Source organism: Ochlerotatus camptorhynchus, unplaced genomic scaffold (assembly GCF_037179485.1).
Source record: "Ochlerotatus camptorhynchus isolate MF236.1 unplaced genomic scaffold, CSIRO-AGI_Acam_v1.1 ptg000406l, whole genome shotgun sequence".
Taxonomy (NCBI): Eukaryota; Metazoa; Arthropoda; class Insecta; order Diptera; family Culicidae; genus Ochlerotatus; species Ochlerotatus camptorhynchus.
The window spans coordinates 4,945,920-4,968,955 of NW_027040892.1; the positions used below are offsets into that span (position 1 = coordinate 4,945,920).

At 40.8% G+C, this 23,036-nt stretch overlaps 1 protein-coding gene across 1 annotated transcript in view; it reads right to left on the minus strand.

The window, feature by feature from the left end:
* Positions 1–6,509: 6,509 nt before the first annotated feature.
* LOC135710934 (trace amine-associated receptor 8c) overlaps positions 6,510–23,036 on the minus strand; it is a 91,803-nt gene continuing 75,276 nt past the window's right edge. Inside the window, exons 5-7 of the mRNA XM_065233656.1 lie at positions 7,836–7,964; positions 7,286–7,411; positions 6,510–7,216 (exon numbers count right to left, since the gene is read on the minus strand). Coding sequence (XP_065089728.1) covers positions 6,698–7,216; positions 7,286–7,411; positions 7,836–7,964 — 774 coding nt within the window. The 3' untranslated portion in view covers positions 6,510–6,697. The remainder of the gene's footprint in view (positions 7,217–7,285; positions 7,412–7,835; positions 7,965–23,036) is intronic.

The following is a 23,036-nucleotide window of genomic DNA, read 5'->3' on the forward strand; positions in this document are numbered from 1 at the left end:
AAGTTTTGCCATTTTGGTGAAGTTTTCCTTGTTCCTTGTGTTTCCTTGTTCCTGTTCGGTAAAAATCAGGCATTTTAATTCATTAGTTTTTAGGCTCCCATTAAAACTAATGAATTAAAATGCCTGATTTTTACCGAACAGTTCAGCTGTTGGAAGTTCGGTAAAAATTACCGAAGTCGGTAATAATTTTTAAGTGTGGAAGCTTACCGGTTGTCATCAATTTCGACGGTTGGTTCATCTACTGTGTCATCTTCCTCCTCGAAGAAATATTCACTACTTTAACTGTCGCTTATTTCACCACCATCTAAATTATCACCACAAGATGTGTGTCTCGGACACTTTGGTGACAGTGTTTCTACCGGCTGTGATTCATGGCATTCTCGGTAATGCCGTTTAATTTGACCTAAAGCAGCTTTTTTCATTAAAAGAAAAATATAATGACACGTTCAGACTGACACCACCTTACCAAAAAATGATTAAACATTGCTTATAATCCCTGCTAAACTTTAACTGAAATGGTTATGGAACTTTACATGAACATTTAAGGGCTAAAGTTTGACCCTTATGTATTATGGTTTTTTAGAACTGGACCTTACAAATAATGGGTTGTTAAGAACCATTACCATTCAAAATTCATATTTTCTGCATGCATTTTTGGAAATGGACAGTATATTATCAACTCCCTTATTAACGCATTATTTTAACATCTATGCTTATGAGTGGATAGCATTTATTTATCTTTAAACTCCATGCAATTATCATCAAATAAATGCATTATTTTCCAGTAAATTCTACATGACATAAATTTAGCGGAGCGGTCTTGTCTACTTCTTTGTACGAAAATGTTCTGTCGCTAGCAGAAAACAGTTCAGAAATGTAACGGCATTTTCCTTGGAGGGAAAAAGAAAAACAACTGTACTTGTCGACTGACTAATGCAAACTGAGTTTATTGAAATCAAATTCCGGAGTGATTTGAGATTTGGGCGTAATTGTATTTGTAAACAAACACGTCAATCGCCGATTTCTCGGGAATAAAAGCTCAATTTTGAAAACTAATAACACTATAAGGTAGAGGTATGATTTCTCTATCATTTGGTATAGCTTGATTATAAGATTGAGCTTTTATTCACCAGAAATCGGCGGTTGACCTGTTTGTTTACAAATACAGTTACGCCCAAATCTCAAATCACTCCGGAATTATTATCTAGACTACTGTGATTGGACCCTTCAGTCGAGTTGCTTCAGCTTTCTCCTTCAATTTTTTCCACTTGCCATTTTGTTTTTGTCTGTATTGTGGTTATTGCAAAAAAAATATAAAATGTTATGGAAAAAATTGTAATAAGCAGTACTCGTGCCTCCATTGTTGAGGATTTTTTTGACGTGGAACTACGTCTTTGTCGACTATACTGGGGTGCAAATCAAAAAATATGTATGGTGAAAAAGTGTTAGGTTTTGAACGCTTGTAACTTTGTCATTTATAGATGCAATTAAAATCCAAATACGCCAATCGATAGGATATTACTTTACAAATCTGCTGAAATAAGTATTTTCAAAATTATATATATAAAATTTTTGAAAAATGTACAAATGATAATTTTATCACTGTTTTCATGAAATAAACGTTTTCTCCAAACCCAGTCGTCATAATCGAGTACCACTTGGTTCCACACCGTTCTGCTTGAACTTGAAAAGATATAAAACAGCTGTCGTGTCTCTGCTTATTATCGCTTCGGACGGCGTGGCACTAGCAAATCCGCATAGATGTTAACACCCCTAAGAAGGGGGGGGGGGGGGTCTGTTCACCATCTACTGGTTGGGACGCTGGAGGAATTCAAATTAATTTGTAAAAACATTTGGACCTATTTTTACCAGCGCTAATATAGCTCAAGAAAGTCTAAGAAACTTCTTATAAAAGCTCATTACTATGAAGAAAAAGATCTGTTTTAATGATAAACATAGCTCACTCACTTTTAACTAATTTTCCCATGAACTTGGCTCACTTTAGAACGCTCACAAGCGGAATAATTACTTACACTTTCAAAGTTTTTGTGCAGATAATACTACTAAAAGATGTAAACTTAATCTAGCAGACTATTATTGCATTGATTTTATTGATTTAATAATAATGCTTCGGTTTGTTTGCAATTTCCTTCGCGCGCAGCAACATAATTTTCTGTTTACTTTGCTAGTCACAACATTTTTTTAAACAGAGCATAGAGGAAGTATATACATTCTCATGTGATTTGAAGCATCGCATAATTGATTTTGATCCAAGTCTAATACTGGCTACTTTCCTAGGAGTTTCCAGAAATTGGCTGGATCCTGGCTATTTCTAATAACTGTCATTGCACTGGTTGTTGAATTTTAATGTGATTCAATGGTTTTAGATCATATTCAGAAACTGGCCACTTTTCCGAGGGGATCGAGACATGGCCAGATGTGGCCAATGTGGCCAGGGCCCCCCGAATGACTACAATTGAACTAATTGTTTAATTCTCATGTGATTCAAGGTGTCACATGATAAGTTTTATTAGTTTGAGGTCGCAATTTGCCTCATGCCTCACACGAGCTTTTGCTCTGACTTTGAAATTCAATAATTGAATCCCTCTAATTTTTAATAAATGTTGTACTAAGCATCTACTTATTGGAAACCAAACGTTTGAGTTCAGAAAAGTCACAGTATTCTATTTTGCATCATTCTACGAACACGCTGTAAACTACATAATGATGATGCATGATAACTTTATGTTAGGGTTGTCCTCCAAATTGGAGAACAAAGAGATGTTTAAACCCCGTAGGATCGTAATACCCCTTCCTCCCCTTCTTCGTTGACATATGAACCAACATTTTGTTCAATATTGAAGTACCGTCTTCTGGTAAGGAAAACAACTGCTTGTTGCGTTATCATAAAATGCAACCTTCACTCTCTTCTCGGATTCAGAGACCTAATTTAATACTAATGATTTAGCTACTGAAAAAAAAAATTAAGACAAAGTATAATAGTCAAAAATGCATGGCATACATCAATTTTGCGTAGTTCTACGTTATACTGCGGTCGTGTGTAGGACACAACCCTTTTATTTTTTAATGTTATCTCTTATGTATCTGGTATCGAGATATTCGTTCCAGCTCGGGTACCGCACCAATGTTTACGTCGCACCTCCTCACTTTGATATTGCCGAATTTGACTAATAGCGAATTCGTTTATTATTCAGTTCCAACCTGGATCGGGTATTAAGATTGGGTCTGATTGCTTTTAGACAAACGTCAGTTTGCTTGTTTGTGTTTAAAACCTAGCTCAGGTTGAGGTTTGCACTGACAAAAAGTTCGGTTTCGCACTAATAAACGAATTCGCTATAAGCCACCCTCATAACCACTGAGAAGAACTCAGAGAGAGAGAGAAATAGTACCAAAATAAGATCCTTATGATGATCCTTAACAGTTCCCCCGTGGACTAGAAATTCTGAGGTCCACCGCCTGGCTGGTATTTAGACACTGGAGTTACGGAGAGCTGACTCCATCGCAAGGTTCAGAGATTGCTGTAGGCGATCCGATCAACAGATCGTCAGGGATCTGGCACGTTAGGTTAAGTTAGGTTAAGTAGGTAGAATAACAAATTAATACATTCAAAAAACATACTTCACAAGAAGAAAATTGAAAAACATTACACAGTAAAAAACAACATTTACAACACTAAATCAAAAAGTTCACCAAAGATGAAGAGCCCTTCTGGCTAACCTCTTGTCCTGTATTAGCAATTATAAACCACATAACAAATCAAAATAAAGAAGAATTTTACTACTTGAGAGAAAGGGTAACTTCAACTCAGCGGAAGTGCTGAGATTTGTCATTGTCATTGACAGACTTTCGCGCGATATTGACAAAATTGGTTTTCTCATAGTCACTGACAGACTTTTGAGGATCAAAAAACCTTCCTTAAAATCTGATTAATTTTTTCATCAAAGACAAAGATTCACCTGTTTAAAAAAAAGGTTAAATTCCGTTTATTCTGTGTTAAATTATTGTTATCCAAGCAGTTCAGGACGTAGATGTTTGTTCATTTTAACGACTCCATATAATTGTTTTGCTCAAGTCATATAATTTAGTTACAAATTTAGTTAATAAAAAAAAACTACACATGTTCGTCACTGACATCATTGTCACTGAAAATTGGCATTGTTTGCCTTGATGATGACTGTTAGATTAACTGAGTGACCAAAGTAGATTTGTGAATATCATCGTGTATTGTCGAGATTTTGCAGCACTGCTATGGAGGGGGTATGGAGACATTTATAAAAACTGCAAGAACTAAATGATGTGATGTGTCCATGTTTCAGGTGTCAGTCGTTTGTAATCACATGGCTCGTGGAGGCGTGAGGAAGGAACTTGTTAGGACCGATGCATGGTATCATGCTCCTTCTAGATTGTCAACTCACCATTATGTAGCCTCAAGCAAAATATTACACAACATAACATAGCATAAACCAGGATGCACAATGTCGTAGGTGGTTCGAGCTTCAAACTGTGGTTAAGGAGGAGACCCATCTTTATCCGGTGCTGTTAGATAGTAATTTGTGGTTAACCACTACCTCTTAGATATAGGATGAGCCTCCCTCCAACAGACTAGAGCTGTCCTGTCCACGTCCTTGCATCTGGTGGGGATGGGAGAGGAATGTTAGTCCGACACTTAATTAAGAGAGATGCAGAGAACTCTACGACCCCTCATAAGTGTCACGGGAAGGGTGGCATTTCGTTAGTAGGGAGGGAAAACAATAGGATACGCCTAGCCGGCGTTGGTGGCAATTATATAAAATATTTAATATATAAAACATGTAAATCATTTGTCCGTTTACCGTTGTTGCTGCCGGAATTGCGAAACATTAACTCCTCGATCCTGTTGCTTTGTTGCCCCAAAATTCGGTTGTTCCTAAACATATGCACAATCTATTCTGGTCGATAAGATGTTCTAATGTGTAAAATGTTATTTATAGTGTGTGGAATCGTAGATTAAAATGAATATTCGTCCATGGTTGTTTCAGTGATTTGAGAATGATTATGAGCCTCAAGCAAAATATTGCATGATGTATAATGAAGCCGTGGCATTTTTTTTTTAAATTAAAATCTGAAAATAAAATCCCACTATAATAACAAAATTTAATTGACGCATATACCAAAGCGTTAAAATTGGCAACCGAGGTAACAAAGTATGCCTACATCGTTCAATTAATAACGGTTAATATTTCCTAGACCACATCGCACCCGCTACTCATTTATCCTTAACAAATGCTTCTGATACATGTACAATAAACAAGAAAAAAAAATCAATCAATTGACCGCATACAGAAGCCACGGTTCTGACGACAGGCTACAATGCAGTGGTAGGCAGCGGAATTTACCCATTCGATCATTATAGAGAACAATGATTCGCGTACAAAAGGGGCATTAAAATAAATCTCCCTTAATCACCGTGGATCACATTGCTCTACATACCTTGTATTGTTACAATTTTTTTTATTGCCTGCAGTTCTTTGCAATGCACTTTGGGGCTAGCCGATTGGTTGAAACCAATGGAAACATTAACCAGCTCTCGCATTGTATCCTCCGTGGGCATTAAATATTGATCGAAACGATTAATTTCGCCACACCGTCGATTGCAACCATCAACGGCCACCGTGCGTTTTGTCACACTATTCAAGCAACACCCACCCAGCACTCATCTCGGCTGATCGAGCGAGCGGGTAATGCTTTATTATCCGGGAAGCGCCTGTTGTTTGCGGGAGATAATAATGAATGTGCGTGTGCTTGTGAGTGTGAGATCGTTTGTTGTGCGATTAATTTGCGGGTTTTATGCAGTGTTTACACGTCTGAAAATCGAAAGCGGCTGGGGGAATTTCTTTCCTACAAGGAAATGGGAGGCGTAATTTTTTTAAAAATCATTTTAATTGGTTTATTCTGTTCATCGCTTCAGTTAACTATCATGGGAAAACACATATCTGCTATACGGATATTCGGATTTATGTTTGGTTAAAAGGTGAACGAACTCGTATGAAAAATTATCGTTCGGCTAATTGTTTTTTCCGATATTAACATGTTTTGTTTAATTGATCTATAATTTCGACAGGATGTGATGAATTTTTGAAATAGATGAGGAAGGACCAGCCTCCGGAATCGATTGTGAATCCGAACTCATGTTTAATGGAGATGAAAACTGAACAACACAAGTTTCCCGTACACACTTACAAAATGCTGAACGATTATCTACAACGGAGTGCTTCGAGGAGAACCTATCAAATCATAAAGTTTAAATTAGATCATAATAAAATAATAGTGAATTGAAACCATAATACAATTAACATTGCATTTTGATTTCAAAGAAGTAAAACAATTTTTCCAGAATAGCTAGTTTGAAATTCAAAATGTAAAATCTTTTTCTCGCATTTGTTTAACATGACTACGAAGTTATCCATTCCTTAGAAATGAAAGCCTGAACTTTCTCCCGAAGCACTTTTTGTTCCTACACGACTCGAATTTGATTTTGATCCAATTTACTTTACCCTACCTTTACCCTACTGAGGTGCAGCATCATACAAAAATCGGTTGCCACAGATTTGCTTAGTGTTCTTACATTTTTTTTTTATAAAATCCGCATCACTAACAGCTTAATCCTACTCCATCGCCCGGTTCGCACCCTACGATACTAGGTATCTGGTAGCGCTTGGTGGTGATTGAAACCAAGGAAAAATGCCCGATTTTTGGCACAGTTGATGTCGTGCAGTTCATGTTCGCAAGACATGGCCGGGTCCGAATTGGTCGTCGGGAAGATCACAGTGAAGTCACTGTTGTCCTTACCGTGTTCGATCGTTGACTTGTGGATGCTATTGCTGCTGTGATGATTGCTGCCGTTGCCATTGTGCTGCTGTGGGTGGTGGTGCCGGTGCCGATGGTGGTGTCTGTGGAGAGTCGTCTGATGGTACGCGGTTGAACTGGACGAGGTACTGCGGTGAAGGGCATTGATGCTACCGGTACTAAACGTTCGCTCGAGGACGTCGTCCCAGTACTTTTCTGGACACTCGATGTCCGGTCGGGGTGTGTGGTTCGTCGAGCGGCAAATTGTCGCCGGAGGTGGACCCGGTGGAAGCGGCAGTGTTGTCATGTGCTGATCGTACTCTAGGCTTATACTACTCTTTTCGTCCAGCGAGGTTTGGCTACTGGTGCACTGCGTGGTGGATGGAAAATAATTGGTTCGAAAAAAGATGCAACATGTAGCAAAGCAAAGCGAGCCTACCTTAGAAGATAACATTTCTTTACAAATTCTCCGGAATCTGGCATTCAGGAGCCAGTAGAGAAAAGGATTCCAAAAGCTACTACTTAATGCTATCCATGTGACGAAGAAATCGATCGATGTTGGTATCTGCAAAAGAGAAAAAAAAAACAAAAACGAAAACCATTTGTCGGTTATCAGCTCGCACGGATCAAAATCATATTTATGGCACACTTGCACCAAAGTAACGAGCAGAACGATTATCGCGTTTTACACCCTTGCGTGTTTGTTCAACGCTCTTCGTAGTTCAACAAACTTTCAATTAATGTGTTATTCTACCAAAAGCACTAAAGAGTGAAGTGCATCTCGAAGCTCGGCAAAAATGCATTCAAGTGTAAATATGCAAACATTGCTCGTCACATACATGCATGCAAGCAAATGAATTCAAATTGTTCTCCTGAGTGTAGCTCCCGTAATCCGGACGATGACTTCACGGGAGCATTCTGCTGTTAATGGTGCACATACTCGTCGAACAAATTTATGCGTCAACTGAATTTTCCCGTTTTCCTCTTACCTTTGATCCTGTGCATGTTGCCACAATCTCCTGTATCGTCCAGGGGGTGATAATTACTATAAAACCTAATGATATAGCCGCCATTGTGCGTGAAGTTGATCCGTTCAGTCTCTGTTCGTGGTCTGCCAGCTGCAACGGGACAAGTGTTTACGAGAGATAAAAAATATTAAAAACATGCTTACCAATCCAATGTGCTTACAGATGTGATAAATCATGTCGAATAACATGGTAAACAGAACATTGTGGTGGTTTGGAAAAATGGTTAAAAAAGTTGTTGGGCAAGTTGGAGGTGCTGGGGTCCCCTGGTAGTTAATTCTGACGGGACGAGGGATGCTGATGGAATTCGTAACATTTCGATTTTGCATTTCTCGTAAACCGTCAAATTACAAACGCAAATTATGATCCTAGGTTACTTGTTCACTTTTAATATATTATGCCGTTGAAAGTTATGAAATGGGTTATTAGCGGAATGCAATTCCGCAACATTTACTTTTTATGGACTCCCGGGTACCGCACCGCATCCAGATATAACAATCCTCTGGACTATTTAATGGCGCTTATGAGGTATTTAATTTGAATATTTGTAGACTAGATTGTAATAATAGAATTAAGTGTTTTTAAACAGTCTGTGTGGTTATTATGCCAAAGATGGTGAACAAATAAATCAATACTCCTATTATTGTTTTCCAGTTGATTTCAATTAGTTTTTTGTATCTTTACTTAAATCTTAACAAATAATAAGATATTTTTTTTTCGATTCTTCACGTTGTAGATTCCTTTTTATACCTGATCTTGACATGGAGAGTAATTAAGAGTGTTAGAATTCAATAGGTATTTAGTGGGAATGACACAAATGGTGCCAGTGCATTGTAGTTGAAATACGCATAGGTCATGGATGCAAATTACTAAGTGGAATTAAAAGGAAAATAATCACCGCTTCTTTGTTCTTTTTAAAAGCATGATAAAACCCAAATAGTTACTTGGGATGCCAGGTTACAACCAATAAGCATACGTTTCAAGGCGAATGGATCCGGGGCCAATTTGGAAACGATTGTGCATGAACTTAGGTATGAGTGAAGAGATGGCAATAGGTTGTAATTTTTTGAGAAAGTCTTGACATATTTTAAAAGATTGACAATCTTGATAATGCTGCTGAGATCTGAAAATATTCAAATGCTCCAACCAGTTTTTTCGTAAGTTTTGTCATGAGATTTATTAAACGATCCACAGTAACGCGCAATGATTTTCTACATTCACTCTGCCTGGAGGCTGCTTGTCAAAAATATTGAATTTGATTAATTCGCAACAAAATCTCGATTTCTGAATAGTAAATGAAAAGGTGAAAGTAACCTAGTGAGTGCATAAAAATGTTGAAAATGCTTTTCTCTAAGACATCACTTCAGATTGCAAAAAGCTCTCGTCGATGTTTTGCTTTTATTATTTCGCACAAAACGACAAGAAATTTTTCAAATCTTAAGTGATGTTGCACAGAAATCCTATTTTGAAATTTTAATTTATTAATTTTATTTATGACCTGGCATTTTTTTTAAATTTAGGTACTCATGCAGCATAAAGGCTGTATTTTAGCATATTGAAGCCATTTTTGAGCTTTTACGTTCATTTTGGCCTTTAATCTGTATTCAATATTGGTGGGAGCTCGCGAGCCTATGGAATTCACTCAAAGTGGGTCGCAATCGCCAAAAGTTTGAGAACCGCTGCTTTATAGCTAGCAAGCTGAAGTGGTTTGCAGATGCAGAAATTAGAAGCAAAGGTGATAAATATCACGGCCGTCATGTGACAATAAGTAAGCAGGTCCTCTCACTATCACGAGACAAAGCGACCGATCATTAGCTTTCTTGCCATTTTCCAATGATCACGCGCTCATGAGCATAATTCTTATGCTATTTTGACATCAAAAATTCTAACTGATTTAGATGAATTTAAGCAAGGAACCGTATGTAATCGGTAGAGTGAATATATTTTTAAAATTTTCTCGGTACAAGTAACTTAAATAGCAATACATGATCTAGTAATCCCGACGTTCTACAGTCACGTTCTGTCATGACAAAAAACTCGATGAGATTTGAAGAAAGTCTCTGTCATCGTTTTCTCATGCGATGAAATATCTCTGTAAATATCGCGGGAGATCTTTCATTGAAAATGAAATTTGCCAGCCCTGATTAGAAGGTATCTTTTCAATTATTTTTCCAATATATTTGACTCAGCCCTGGACAAGCTTTCGTAGATTTGAGGTTTGAGGTTATAAGAGGTTCCATACCCTAATAGCAACCGGTTTTGCTCGTTATGCTTTCCATGACGATGGACCCACTGTCGTTACCGGGTTTAAATGATTATACCAGTTTCAAGAACGTAACAATTGCACTATAACTACTTGTAAATTTTAGCCACGATATGAATTTAATTGATTTTTCTTTTAAAAAATAATTTTGACAACAACATTTTATCGCGCTTATGATAAATTCTCATTTGGTAACGGCAATTCCACCCATAAATTCTCGATAAAGAGCTGCCGTATGTTAAATCAATGGGCACAGTCGTATGGCCATAAACAGAAATCAGATGGTATAATCCCATCTTGAAAAATTATCCTGCCACACACGACTGTGCCCATTGATTTAACACACGGTGGAACTTTATCCAGGATTCGCTCCTCAAGTCGCTGCCATAAAATACTATCTAAGTTACACACCTATGTATAATCTTTATGGGCGGGGTTGCAGCGCGCTTATGAGCGGCGCGCTTCGACCGTCACCAAATGAAAATTTAACATGCCATTTGCAGTCTTGGACAAAGCTTTAAGCAACTTTGTCGACTAAATTTTTGTGTTTTCTGATTAGTTCCTGTTTTCCTGCCGTGATTTTCATATAAACTTTAATTAGATTGATTAATGATATGCATATGACATTGTAGTGAAAAGTAAAGCTAATGCTTATGAGTTTCAAATCTATTTCAGTTAATTCTTATAATTCGACCGATTTTCATTTATCATATGATGATCAGATAATAGTCATTAACTTATCAACAATGTAAATGTATCATTTAGTCCACACATTTTCAATCATAGCATTTTCATTGGATTTATCAGACTTCCACATAACTGGAATATGTCATATTGGATTAGTGTTAATCCCGATGATACCCCATTCGCCATACATACGTTAGCCATACGGCCGTTTGCCATACGGACGAGTGCCGGAATGAACGTTGTCATACTGTTATTTTTGTATGTTGACGTTAGCCATAATGTACGATAGCCATAATGGGCAGCTGCCACAATTTTTATAATCAAATTAACTAACATTTTTCAAATATATGTTTGCTGTTGGATGTATGCTTGCCATAGTAAATTAATTGTTAATTCACATTTTACAATTGGTAACATTTCAAATAACAGATCATGCTGTAAACAAGGAATCAACCCAGGGAGAATTTCAGATGGGATATTATCTGTCAAAGAACAGCTCATGATACAAAGAAGGAGTCAAGTCCAAGAGAAAGATAATTTGTGATTATTTCGATTGAATTAAAAAAAATATATAGGTATTTGTCAAAGAAGGAGTCAACTTAAAGAGAAATTGATTTTTTATAAAAGAAAAATGTCAAATAATAGGTCATGCTTTTAACAAGGAATCAACTCCAAGAGAGGTGTTACTTTTGAGACATTTTAGATTGGATTTTATCTGTCAAAATACAGCTCAGAACAGAAAGAAGGAGTAAAATCTAAGAAAGATGTTGTTTTCGATAATTTTCAGATGGAATTTTCAAAAGTTTTTATATGTCAAAGAACAGCTCGATATACCAAGAAGGAGTCAATCTTGCACTAATTTATGAGTATTTATGATAGAGTTTTTAAAAGCATTTATCCGTTAAAGTACAACTTATAGTATAAAGAAATGGTAAACTCTAAGCAAGAAACTATTTGTGCATTTCCATTGTATTTTTCTAAATAGACAAAATATTTTTGAGTACGGTACATGTTCGGCTTTGGCATGGTACGATTTTGACAACAAAACCACAAAGCCGTTCGATTTTGGGACAGGGTTCGTTTAAACGGATTTTTAAGATTATGAGTTAAGTACAGCACTTTCCTGAAATCATACCAGAACCCAAAACTACAAGCAATTCAACAAATCCGAGAAACAGCAACGACACTAACGACAGGAACTTCAGTCGATATCAGCAAGAATAAGACACTCCAGCACCAACAACAACAGCAACAACAACAACAACAATGCATAATCATATTTCTGTATATCAGCATTCCCATTCCTTTCCACGAGGCGACCATCCATCAGCGACAACGAGAGGGTTAGCAGCAGACAAAACATAGATAGCATATGAGTAATAATTCGCGCACTTAGCGTTTTTCATTAAACCCTTTAGTATATAGGGGAAATGACGGCTTCGGCATGCCAGACTATTTTCGGCAATCCAAATTGAAACACTATTTTCACTGGATTTTCTTACGAAAACACTTCGCTGAATGCATGCAAACGATTCTTTATGCTTTCAGCTTCAATTTGACTATATTTTGACGTAGGACTACGTCTTTGATTTCTATATGGGGGTACACTTTGTGAAAACCGAAAATGGAACATGTAACAAATTAAGAAAGATTTTGAACGTTAATAACTCAGCTACCTCTGGTCCAATTTCAATAATTTTATCACCAATCGATCAGAAATATGGCTACGCATTGATAACAATGCTTTCGAATGTTGATTTTCAACAAGAAACTATTGAAAAACTGGTAAATGTTCAGCATTGTCCAAAAGCGTCGAATTAACTAACAAATCCACCAATTACCTACATGCATATGCTGCTTCCCCAACACAGTCGTCAGAGAGTAGTAAGTAGACGAAACAAGTCGAAGTGGCATTCGCCTCCGATCCTCGGGCGCGTGTGAATAGGGAGGATGGAATTGCGTAATATTTTGCACACTCATCGCCATGTTCAGAACCAAACGCAAATTCTTCGAGATAACCACCATCCGTCGTCTGGCTCGCCGTGGCGGTGTCTGACGTATCTCCGGTTTGATTTACGAGGTGTGCTGAAGGTGTTCCTGAAAAATGAGATCTGTGATGCTGTCACCTACACTAAACACGCCAAGCGTAAGCGGCCATGGATGTCATCTACGTTTTTGAAGTGACAGAGACGCACTCTGTTTGGTTTCAGAGGTTAAATCATCACCAACATTGGAAACAAAACGGCTCTTTTCAGGGCCACCAAGCTTATTACAGTAAAGAGTAGGAATAGAATTCATCTGCCTGTTTGTCCATATTCAGAACCACCGACCATACAAAATGCTCATGTGATCAAACTGGAAGCAGGGATACAAATTGTTTTGATCAACCTTGATCAACTTTGAATCGCCACGGCCGGATATTTTCGATGGAAGAAGCAACAATCTAGCATCTAATTCGACGAAGACGGCAGGAAACATTTCTGGATCAACAATAGAATAGGGCCCATCAGCATTTGTAAACAAACCGTTCCAAAGCCTCACAAATCGAAGGCTGCTCACACAAACCAACACCAACATCTTGTAGGTAGAAGTTTCCCCTATCCGATGATGGTGTTGGTTTGTGTGGGTGGCCTTCGCTTTGTGAGTAAAGGGCTTTGGAACGGTTTGTTTACAAATGCTGATGGGCTCTTTTCTATTGTTGATGCAGATTTGTGAAGCCGAGTTATTTACGAAAGAGAGTGTCGATGAAGAGAATCGATCAATGTAGATAGGACCTATTGAAAAGTGACGCGAGATTTTTTTTTCCGTACTGAGCTCCAATGCTACCGACGCCAGGGAGGCAGCTCCCACAGATGTTATGCCTTAGAACATGCCGATGGCGCCGACTGAGATTGGACCCAGGCCTGCTGGGGTGAGAGGTAATTACGCTAACCACCGGCGCCGATATCTATCACGGCAAATGAGAACGACCCAAATTTGAGTTTAGTTATATCAGAAATAAGCGCAGGAACTCAGCGATGAGTAAATATTCCTCATGTTTTCCCAGGATTTTCCAGGGAAAAATTCCCGAATTTGAGAAAAGTAAAGATTGGATTCACTAAGTCTATTGGTACTACTCCGAGGCTGAATAAAATTTTCGTCAATTTCCTCATTTTCTGGCAGATTTTTTAGGTTTTCCACAGGAAATCATGAGACAAATTTACTCATCGCTGAGTTCCTACACTTTTGGCGATTATGAGTGAACTAAACTCAAATTTGGGGCGTTCTCATTCGCCGTGTACGCAAAAAGAAAATAGCCAGTGTCGCTTCTTGATAGCAAACTACTCATAATGGGAGGAGTCTTTGTAGCTTTTATACCACTTGGTTGCACATCATTCTGCTTTAACCTAAAAAGATATAAAGCAACGCTGCTGTCTGGTATCAGCTCACATCATTCGCTGCCAGACTGTTGAGCAGTTCAGTCGATTTGAATTCTCTCTAGTTTCGTTCGTTCGTTCGCAAGTCGAATTAGCTCCGCGTTGTATAGTGACGCTCTCGCTGACCCAGCCATGGGTAAGAAATCGCGCGGTAACGCGAGTGCCGGCTTACCGGGAAAACAGACTCTCCCAGGAGACGGCGCGACCACCGAGCCAGCTCAGAAGAAGCAGAAGAAAACCCCATTGCCCGTCCCGACAGGCGTTGCGGACCCGCAGCCGGGGCCTCCCGGAACTAAACGACCCAGACCTGAAGACATCAGCGCCACCGCATCGGCAGCAAAAAAGCTGCTGAGCAACAATCCGTTCTCCGCCCTGCAGAACGGAGCCCAGCCGCAGTCGGACCCTGAGACGGTGCCTAAAAAAGTTAAGTTGCCACCCTTCTATGTGAAGGGCTTCCCTCCCGGGCTATGGGAGCAGCTGGATTTCTACATTAAGCAGAGCCTTCGTTGCACCATTCAACGGTGCACGGAAGGCTACAAACTGATGGTCCCGGCCGAAAAACACTACAACGCAGTCCAGGCCCTCTTGGACAGGATGAAGCTGGAGTACTTCTCCCACGACGTCGAGGCCACCAAGCCGCTGAAAGTGGTGCTGCGCGGGCTCCACGACATGGACACCACCACCTTAATGGACGAGATTAAGGCGAACGGCCTCAAGCCGGTCGAAATCCACAAGATGACCCGCAGCAAGGCCATCAAGTATCGTGACCAGCTCTACTTGGTCCATCTGCAGAAGAACTCCACAACCGTGAAGGATCTCCATACGACACGCACACTGTTCCACATCGTAGTGAAGTGGGAGCGGTATAAGCCAACCCACCGTGGCGTCACTCAGTGCTCGAACTGCCTATTGTTCGGGCACGGCACCAGGAACTGCCGCATGGCCAGCCGCTGCATCAAATGCGGCAAAAACCACAAGATCGACGACTGCGACAGCATCGAGGAAGCCGCTCCCACATGCGCCAACTGCGGTGCTGCCCACAAGGCCACGAGTAAGGCCTGTCCGAAGCGGGCCGAATACGCCGAGATCCGGAAGAAGGCCTCGTCCAACAACCAGCCCGGTCGCAAGAAGGTCCCGGAAAACAACGCGCAGAACTTTCCTCCGTTATCACCGGTCCAACCACGGCCAATTCCAGTGTTGGCGCCGCTCCCGCTCAACCAACAGTTGGCTGCTGCCCAGTCGGCTGCCGCTGCAGTACCCAGTCAAGCCTCCGGCCCATCGACGGATCCCCCTGCTCCGGGATTGGCCGGTACAACCGGTGAAGCTACAGACGATTCTCCGCTGTCAACGGATGAGATCGTCACACTGTTGGCCCAGGCCATCATCATCAAGCGCACCTGTGCAACAAGAACACAACAGCTCCAAGCTATCATCTCCTTCGTCGCTAATTATGGACCGTGAACCCATAAAGATCGCCAACTGGAACGCTCGCTCCGTAGGGGCGAAAAACATTGAGCTTGCAGACTTCCTCCGCAAGCACGACATCGACGTGGGCCTTCTCACCGAGACCCACCTCAAGACCGGTGACAGCTTCTGGCTGCCCGACCACAGCATTGTCCGGCTTGATCGCACCAGCTCCAGGGGGGGCGGTGTCGCGGTCATCATCAAGAAAGGCATCAAGTACTGCACCCTACCCCACTACCGCACTTCCATCATCGAGGCCGTCGGCGTTGAGGTGGAAACATCGACCGGAAACGTCCGGTTCATCGTTGTCTACTGCCCCCGGCAATGTACCGTTAGCAATGGTACAGCACAGCAGTTCAAGAACGACCTTGCCATCATAACCCGCACCAATGCCCGCTTCGTAATCGGAGGGGACCTGAACGCCCGGCACGAGGCCTGGCGGAACTACCAGCAGAACCAAAACGGCCGCCTGCTATTCGACCATTCCCAGCATGGTCTCTATTCCGTCTGGTTTCCGGACGAACCAACCTTCACATCACCGGCGGGCAACCCATCGACGCTGGACCTGTTCTTGGCAAACACCAGATTAGCCAAGCCGGTTGCCGTCAACGACCTGAGTTCGGACCACCAACCGGTGCTGACCGAGCTGGGCTACAACGTGGCCCCTGCACCGTGCCAGCGGAAGGACTACCATCGAGTCAACTGGGTCCAGTTTCGACGCGTGGTCGACCGCCACATCGACGACAACCCACCGCTCGACACAGTGGAGGACATCGACCGGGCTCTGGAGGGTCTCCATCAAGCCATATCCGTGGCTGACGAAGAGTGCGTTCGACGAGTTCCTGTGAGGGGTAAGTTTCAAGCAATTGATTCCCACACCAAACTCTTGATTCGGCTCAGAAATGTTCGTAGACGCCAGTTTCAGCGGACTGGGGATCTGCAGCGTAAATACGAAATGGTCGATCTGAATCGGCAGATCGCTTCCAGAATGGTCTCAATCCGGAACGAGAGTTTCGGGCGGCTCGTTCAGAACCTGGACGACCGTTCCAGACCATTCTGGAAGGTTGCCAAGGTGCTGAAGTCTCACCCCAAGCCCATTCCACCACTTAGAGTCAATGACGAACGGCTTATCACCAACGAAGAGAAGGCCAATGCAATTGGGGAGCACATTGCCCAATCGCATTTGCTTGGCTCTACAATCCCAAGTCCACTCGAGAACCAGGTTGTGCAGTGCGTCCAGACGTTAGATACCTCCCCTTGTGCCGTCCCTCCAGAAGAACGGATTACAGAGTAACAAATTTGCTCAGCGCTGAAATATAGTAAGAACATGAAGGCTCCCGGGTTTGACGGAATATTCAACCTAGCGTTGAAAAATATCAGCCCGAGGGTCCACTCGCTGCTGGCTGCCATCCTCAACAGATGCTTGGAGCTGCACTACTTTCCAAGCATCTGGAAGGTGGCAAAAATCATCCCGATCCGCAAACCTGGGAAAGACCCTTCACTACCGTCAAGCTACAGACCGATTAGCCTGCTCTCAGCGCTGAGCAAGCTGTTCGAAAAATTGATCCTCAGCCGACTAAACAAGTTTGTGGAGGAACATGACATTCTTCTTCCGGAACAGTTCGGGTTCCGCAAGGGGCATTCCACCAATCATCAGCTAGTGCGGGTGATGAATAACATCCGAAGTAACAAAGCTGTATCCAAGTCCACAGCCATGGCCTTGTTAGACGTCGAAAAGGCGTTTGACAATGTCTGGCACGACGGACTTATATACAAGCTTTGTAACTCCAACTTTCCACCATACCTTGTGAAAATCACCCGTAACTATCTCCAGCAAAGGTCGTTCAGGGTGTCGTTGAATAGTTCCCTTTCGGGACAATTTCCGATCCCAGCAGGTGTTCCGCAAGGGAGTCTGCTGGGACCACTGCTTTACAGCATCTACACGTCGGACATCCCTCCTCTAGGAGACGGTTGCGTGTTCTTTCTGTTCGCAGATGACACCGCGATAGCCGTCAAGGGTAGGATGCCTCGTGAAATTACGAACAAGCTCCAACGATGCCTTGACACCTTTACTGATTATGCCACCTCGTGGAAAATCAAAATCAACGCCTCGAAAACCCAAGCGATCATGTTCCTTCACAGACAATCACCAAAACTTAAACCGTCTCCCTCCTGTACCGTAATAATGGATGGTACAAGGGTCGAGTGGTCCACTGATGTTACTTATCTCGGGATGTTGTTCGATGAGAAGCTCCTGTTCCGCTCGCACATAGAGAAAACCCTAGTTAAGTGCTCCGCCTTGGTTAGGTGTTTGTATCCGCTCATTTGCCGCAGATCCCGCCTCTCAAGGCAAAACAAACTGGCTGTTTACAAACAGATCATAGCCCCCGCGATCTTCTATGCCGCCCCGGTGTGGGAATCGTGCGCTCAGACCCACAGGAACAAAATCCAGGTTGCACAGAATAGAGTGTTGAGGATGATCCTAGATCGTCCATTCGACACAAGAATAGCAGACCTCCATCAAGAGGCAGAAATTCCCAAAGTAGATTCCAAAATTGATGATATGACAACTAAATTTATTCAAAAATGCAATCTTTCTGAACATGCTTTAATAAGCAATTTGTACATAGTAGGTTAAGTGTATATAGTAGAGTAGGTTAGTTTTAAGCTGTAAATAGTAGTATTAAGTAGTTTCTCTTCAAATTCTAAAAACAAAACAAACCAATCCCACCAAGGTGGTCGACCGTGTACTAAGTCTAGGACTAATCCTGTAAAACAAATTTTAAATTTTGCCCATACCTAAAGATGAAGAAAGCAATTAAATCACTTAGTAAAAATTTATATGGTAATCGTCCAAGTTAAACTAAAATAAAGATCATTTAAACTAACTAACTGGTATCAGCTCATTTTCGCTTCGGACGGCGTGGTGAGCAAAAGTAGCAGTAGGTCGTGGCAAAGGAGGTGCCAATCGTCATCGCAAATTCTTCGAGATAACAACCATTCGTCGTCTGGCTCGCCGTCGCAGTGTCTGACGTATCTCCGGTCTGATCTACGAGGTGTGCTGAAGGTGTTCGTGGAAAATGAGGTCCGTGATGCTGTCACCTACACTAAACACGCCAAGCGTAACTGACCATGGATGTCCTCTTCAATAAAACGGCCCTTTTCAGGGCCATCAAGCTTACATCAGTAAAGAGTTGGAATAGAATTTATCTATGCTTGTTTGTCCATATTCAGAACCACAAGCCCCCAACGACCACACAAACTTGGAAGCAGGGGTGCAAGTGATTTTGATTGATACAGGGTGGCCAGCAAACCGGGAAATCCGGGAAATATCCGGGAATTTGGAAAGTAACCGGGAAAAACCCGTGAATTCTGCAAGAGAACCGGGAAAATAAATTAACCATATCATAGTAACAAATTTTTACATCAGAATTTCAGAATAAACCATTAAAACAGAGTGATCCTTTAGCAAATGAATGTCTTGCTCTATTTGTTGCATAATTGTCTTCAGTATACCGTCTTATTGTTTTTAGAATTTAATCACTCAGCAATATTGCAAATTGATTTTTGTCGTTTCAATTTCAGATGTAAAGTGCATGGTCCTCTAAAGAAAATATTGAAGATGCTGGAGTTTGGAAACAAATATTTGTAAAAACCGAAACTGAATTATTCTTTTCGGGGTTTTAATTTTTCGTTGTTCAAAATTCTCATGAAGAATTCCAGAATTAATTTGAATTCTGCTCTGAATTATCTTGAAATTGTTCTGAAATAAACCAGAAAACACTCCGCGTAATAATTACCGTTGAATTCTTTTAGGAATTTTCTTCCAACCCCTTCTAAGAATTTATTGGAATCTTTCATATAATTCCCGTTCCCGCCTATCCGGAACTTTGATTCCTTTAAAAATCTTTTCAAATATTTCTTTTAACTCTATTCAAAACAAAAGAAATCTTTCGAAAATTAATCTATAAACCCCTTGGAGTATTTTAAATAATTTCTTTCTAATTATCAGCAAATTTTTTGGAATCAATTTTGTTTGGGTTATGTGATGAATCATTCGCACTAGGGTTGACATTATTGCCAGAACATTTTAAGAACTCTGTTTCTTGTTGAATTCCGATCATAATTCTCTTGGAATTCTTCTTAAAATTCATCTGTCATGTTCCTCACGATGCCCATACAAATCTCATCAGAACCACGTAGGAATTTTCTGCAATGTTTTATTTTTATTTTCACAATTCTTTTTTAAATCTACTAAAATTACCTAACAGTTTAATTTAGATCTTGCATTCTTGTTGATGTTTTTTTTTATAAATCTGTGATCTTGAAAAAATTCAAAATTTCACATTTTAATTATTGTTTCTCCAAATCTTGCATCACGAAGCATGTTATTAATCACAAATTTTGAAGAAAAGTTCTAGTTTCAGACTCTACACAAATTTCAAAGCTCCAGAATCTTGGGAATCTTCTTAAATCACATTTTTTTTATCCTATCAGTAAATTTTGTTTTTTTTTTTGTTGCATATTAACAACCGGGAATTTTTAAGATTTGAACCGGGAAACCGGGAAAAAACCGGGATTTTCAAAATGAAAATTCACTGGCCACCCTGTTGATTCTCGTAATCAACTTTCTTTTTGAAAAAGATTACTACAAATTTGGATCGCCTACAATTCAAAACCGGAAAGAGTTGAGATAATAGATATTTCAGGCATAACATTTGATAACGGCACAAAAGCATTTGTAAACAAACCTTCTTAGGCCCTTTACACGCGAACCAAAGTACGCCCACGCAAACCAACAACATCATCGCATATGGGCAACTATCACCTTTCCGTAAGTGGTATTGGTTTGCGTGGGCGTACTTTGGTTCGCGTGTAAAGGGCCTTAGAATGTTTGTTTAAAAATGCTTTTGTGCCGTTATCAAATGTTATGCCTGATTTGATCAATTAAAAGAACTTAATGCTCTTCACATTTATTCCGTCCACTAGCGGTCCTACGTCAAGCTTCCGTTTGTGCCCCTAGGCACAGACCCTTCTACTTTTTACCACTGAGAAAAAGCAATCTAGCAGAGTTTTCTTGAAATGAAACACACGCACTACAAATTGTAGCTGATTTCGAGTTGCCGATAATAGAACAGCAGATTTACATGCAGTTCAAATGGAACGGTTGCCGAAGAAAAACTGGTTGCCGACAATACTCGCTCTCACTAGAGAAGATTGGAGCTTTGTAAAAGCGTTTCAAAACAGTTTTTGACAATTCTTTCGACTGAAATTGTTAGAGCAGCTGACAGCAATAGATTGTAAACAAACCAATACTGCATATGTGTGCGTTCCTTAGAGAAGCAGGCTATAGAAAGAAGGTCACTGCTTACGTTGCCGAGAATACGTAAATTCCCCTACCACATTGTAACTCTTTGCTTCGGAATAATAAATCATTCTAGTTCAGACCTTCAGTCGAGTAAGTTCGTAGTTCTAGTTTAATTTTTTTTAAACGCCCCCCGAAGGCCCGAACTAATAACATATGTATTTTTGCTCCATACGATCGATTTTAATAAAATAAAAATTATTAAACTCTTAGGGATGAAGATGATTCCTCTCTCCTTTTCAGTGGTGGTCCAAAATTATCGGAATCATAACATAAATTACAGAATAATACCGTTTGGCTTAGGCAACACTACATTTTCGGGCTTGTTAACAAAATACATATAACGAGTACTGCATTGCAATTGCATCGTCTTTATGGCTATCGTCTATTATGGCTATCGTCTTTATGGCAATCGTACGTTTGGCAAACCTCCGAATGGCTAACGTATTTATGGCTAATCTTTGGTCACCGTAAAACCTCATCTGAAGTAGAGAGGGTCTAGTTTAAGAGAGGAGCGAACTGGCTGGTTTTGAGCCAAACGAACTGTCAAAGCCTAGGACAATCGAGCAGCGTTTATCTTGATTGCATTAGCAGTGTTACTAGAAACAACCTAGGCATTGGTTACCAAGGCAGTTTGTTTTGAATCCGCAACTATCTTATACTAGACCCTGTATAATCGGAGGCAGCCCTGCCCAAATGTTTCCCTTTGTGACCTCGAATCACTTCAATGAAGAAGAATTTCTAATCCATTCTATTAATTTCAACAGCTTTTCGTCATCACAAATTTTCACATTTCGGGAAGCCATTTCCACCGCATTATCATTAATCTTACTATTCTTTCCCTAGCTCCAGAGCAAGGCCACTTCCAGCCTAAATGACGCACTTTTCCCCATGGCGGCGGCAGATGTTCGATAGAAAAAAAGAAAAGCATCAACCCCATGAGTGGCGGAGAGTACAATAGCGAAAAAGACAGGTCCCATTATTGTTCTCGTTCACAACAGGAAATTATTCAGCATTCATTCATTCATTCATTCATTCATTCCAAAACCGTTTCCAGGGAAGCTCCCGGTCTGCTGAGATTGTAGGTGGGTGACAAAAACGACATAAAAAGGGATTATTTTTTCAAACTTTCCACTTCTGTGCTGCTCAGGGAGCGTCTGCGGGAGGAAGCTCTTGCTCCACTTTCCACTATTGTAGCGTGAATGAATGCGTACGGCTCCGTGCGGTTTCCGGGAAATTTTCCGAGTGAGATTTCAGCTATCAAAAGTCGATTATATCGTATAATCGTCGCTTGGTGAGATCCGCCCAGGGAGGGGAAAGCCGTTCAGTATTTAAGCTAACAATCGAAGCAGACCAGGAAGCGATAAAAAGTGAAATCGTTTTAAAACCTGGTTCCATTCAAGCGAAAAGATATATAGTTAGGCAGCGATAGTTCGATCTGGTGGCTGAGTCATACCTATACTCGGACTGGGCAGGCTAAATTTCCATGTTAACAACGATAGAGGTGTGTGTTTGTATGTGTGTGCTTAACAATGGTGCCATAAAGATTTGGCTACGACAAGTTCCTTCGACCACCAACTGCGAAACAGAGAGAGCCAGAATATACGTTAGCCAATGGGATATGGTGCTTTGGAAAGATTCGGTACCACACCATAAAAAGAGGTCATTTGCAAAAGGAAATGGATGCTTTGAGGTGGAGACAGAGACCGCCTGCCTGAGTGCCGGGCACCATTCCAAAAAGGTGAACATAAAGCGTGAAAACGATGATTTCTTACATGAATAAATTTACAATTTTCCGTATTCCACATTTCCTATCACCCCACCCGGAACCTAGAGCTTGTCGAATGAACGTTATTCATTGAATATTGCTTGTTGTCCGGTGTGGGTTTTTGTCCAGACCACGCACCATACTTTCCCCCACTGAAGGAAGGACGTGATCTGCATTTCTCTAAAATTGGAATGCATTGTCG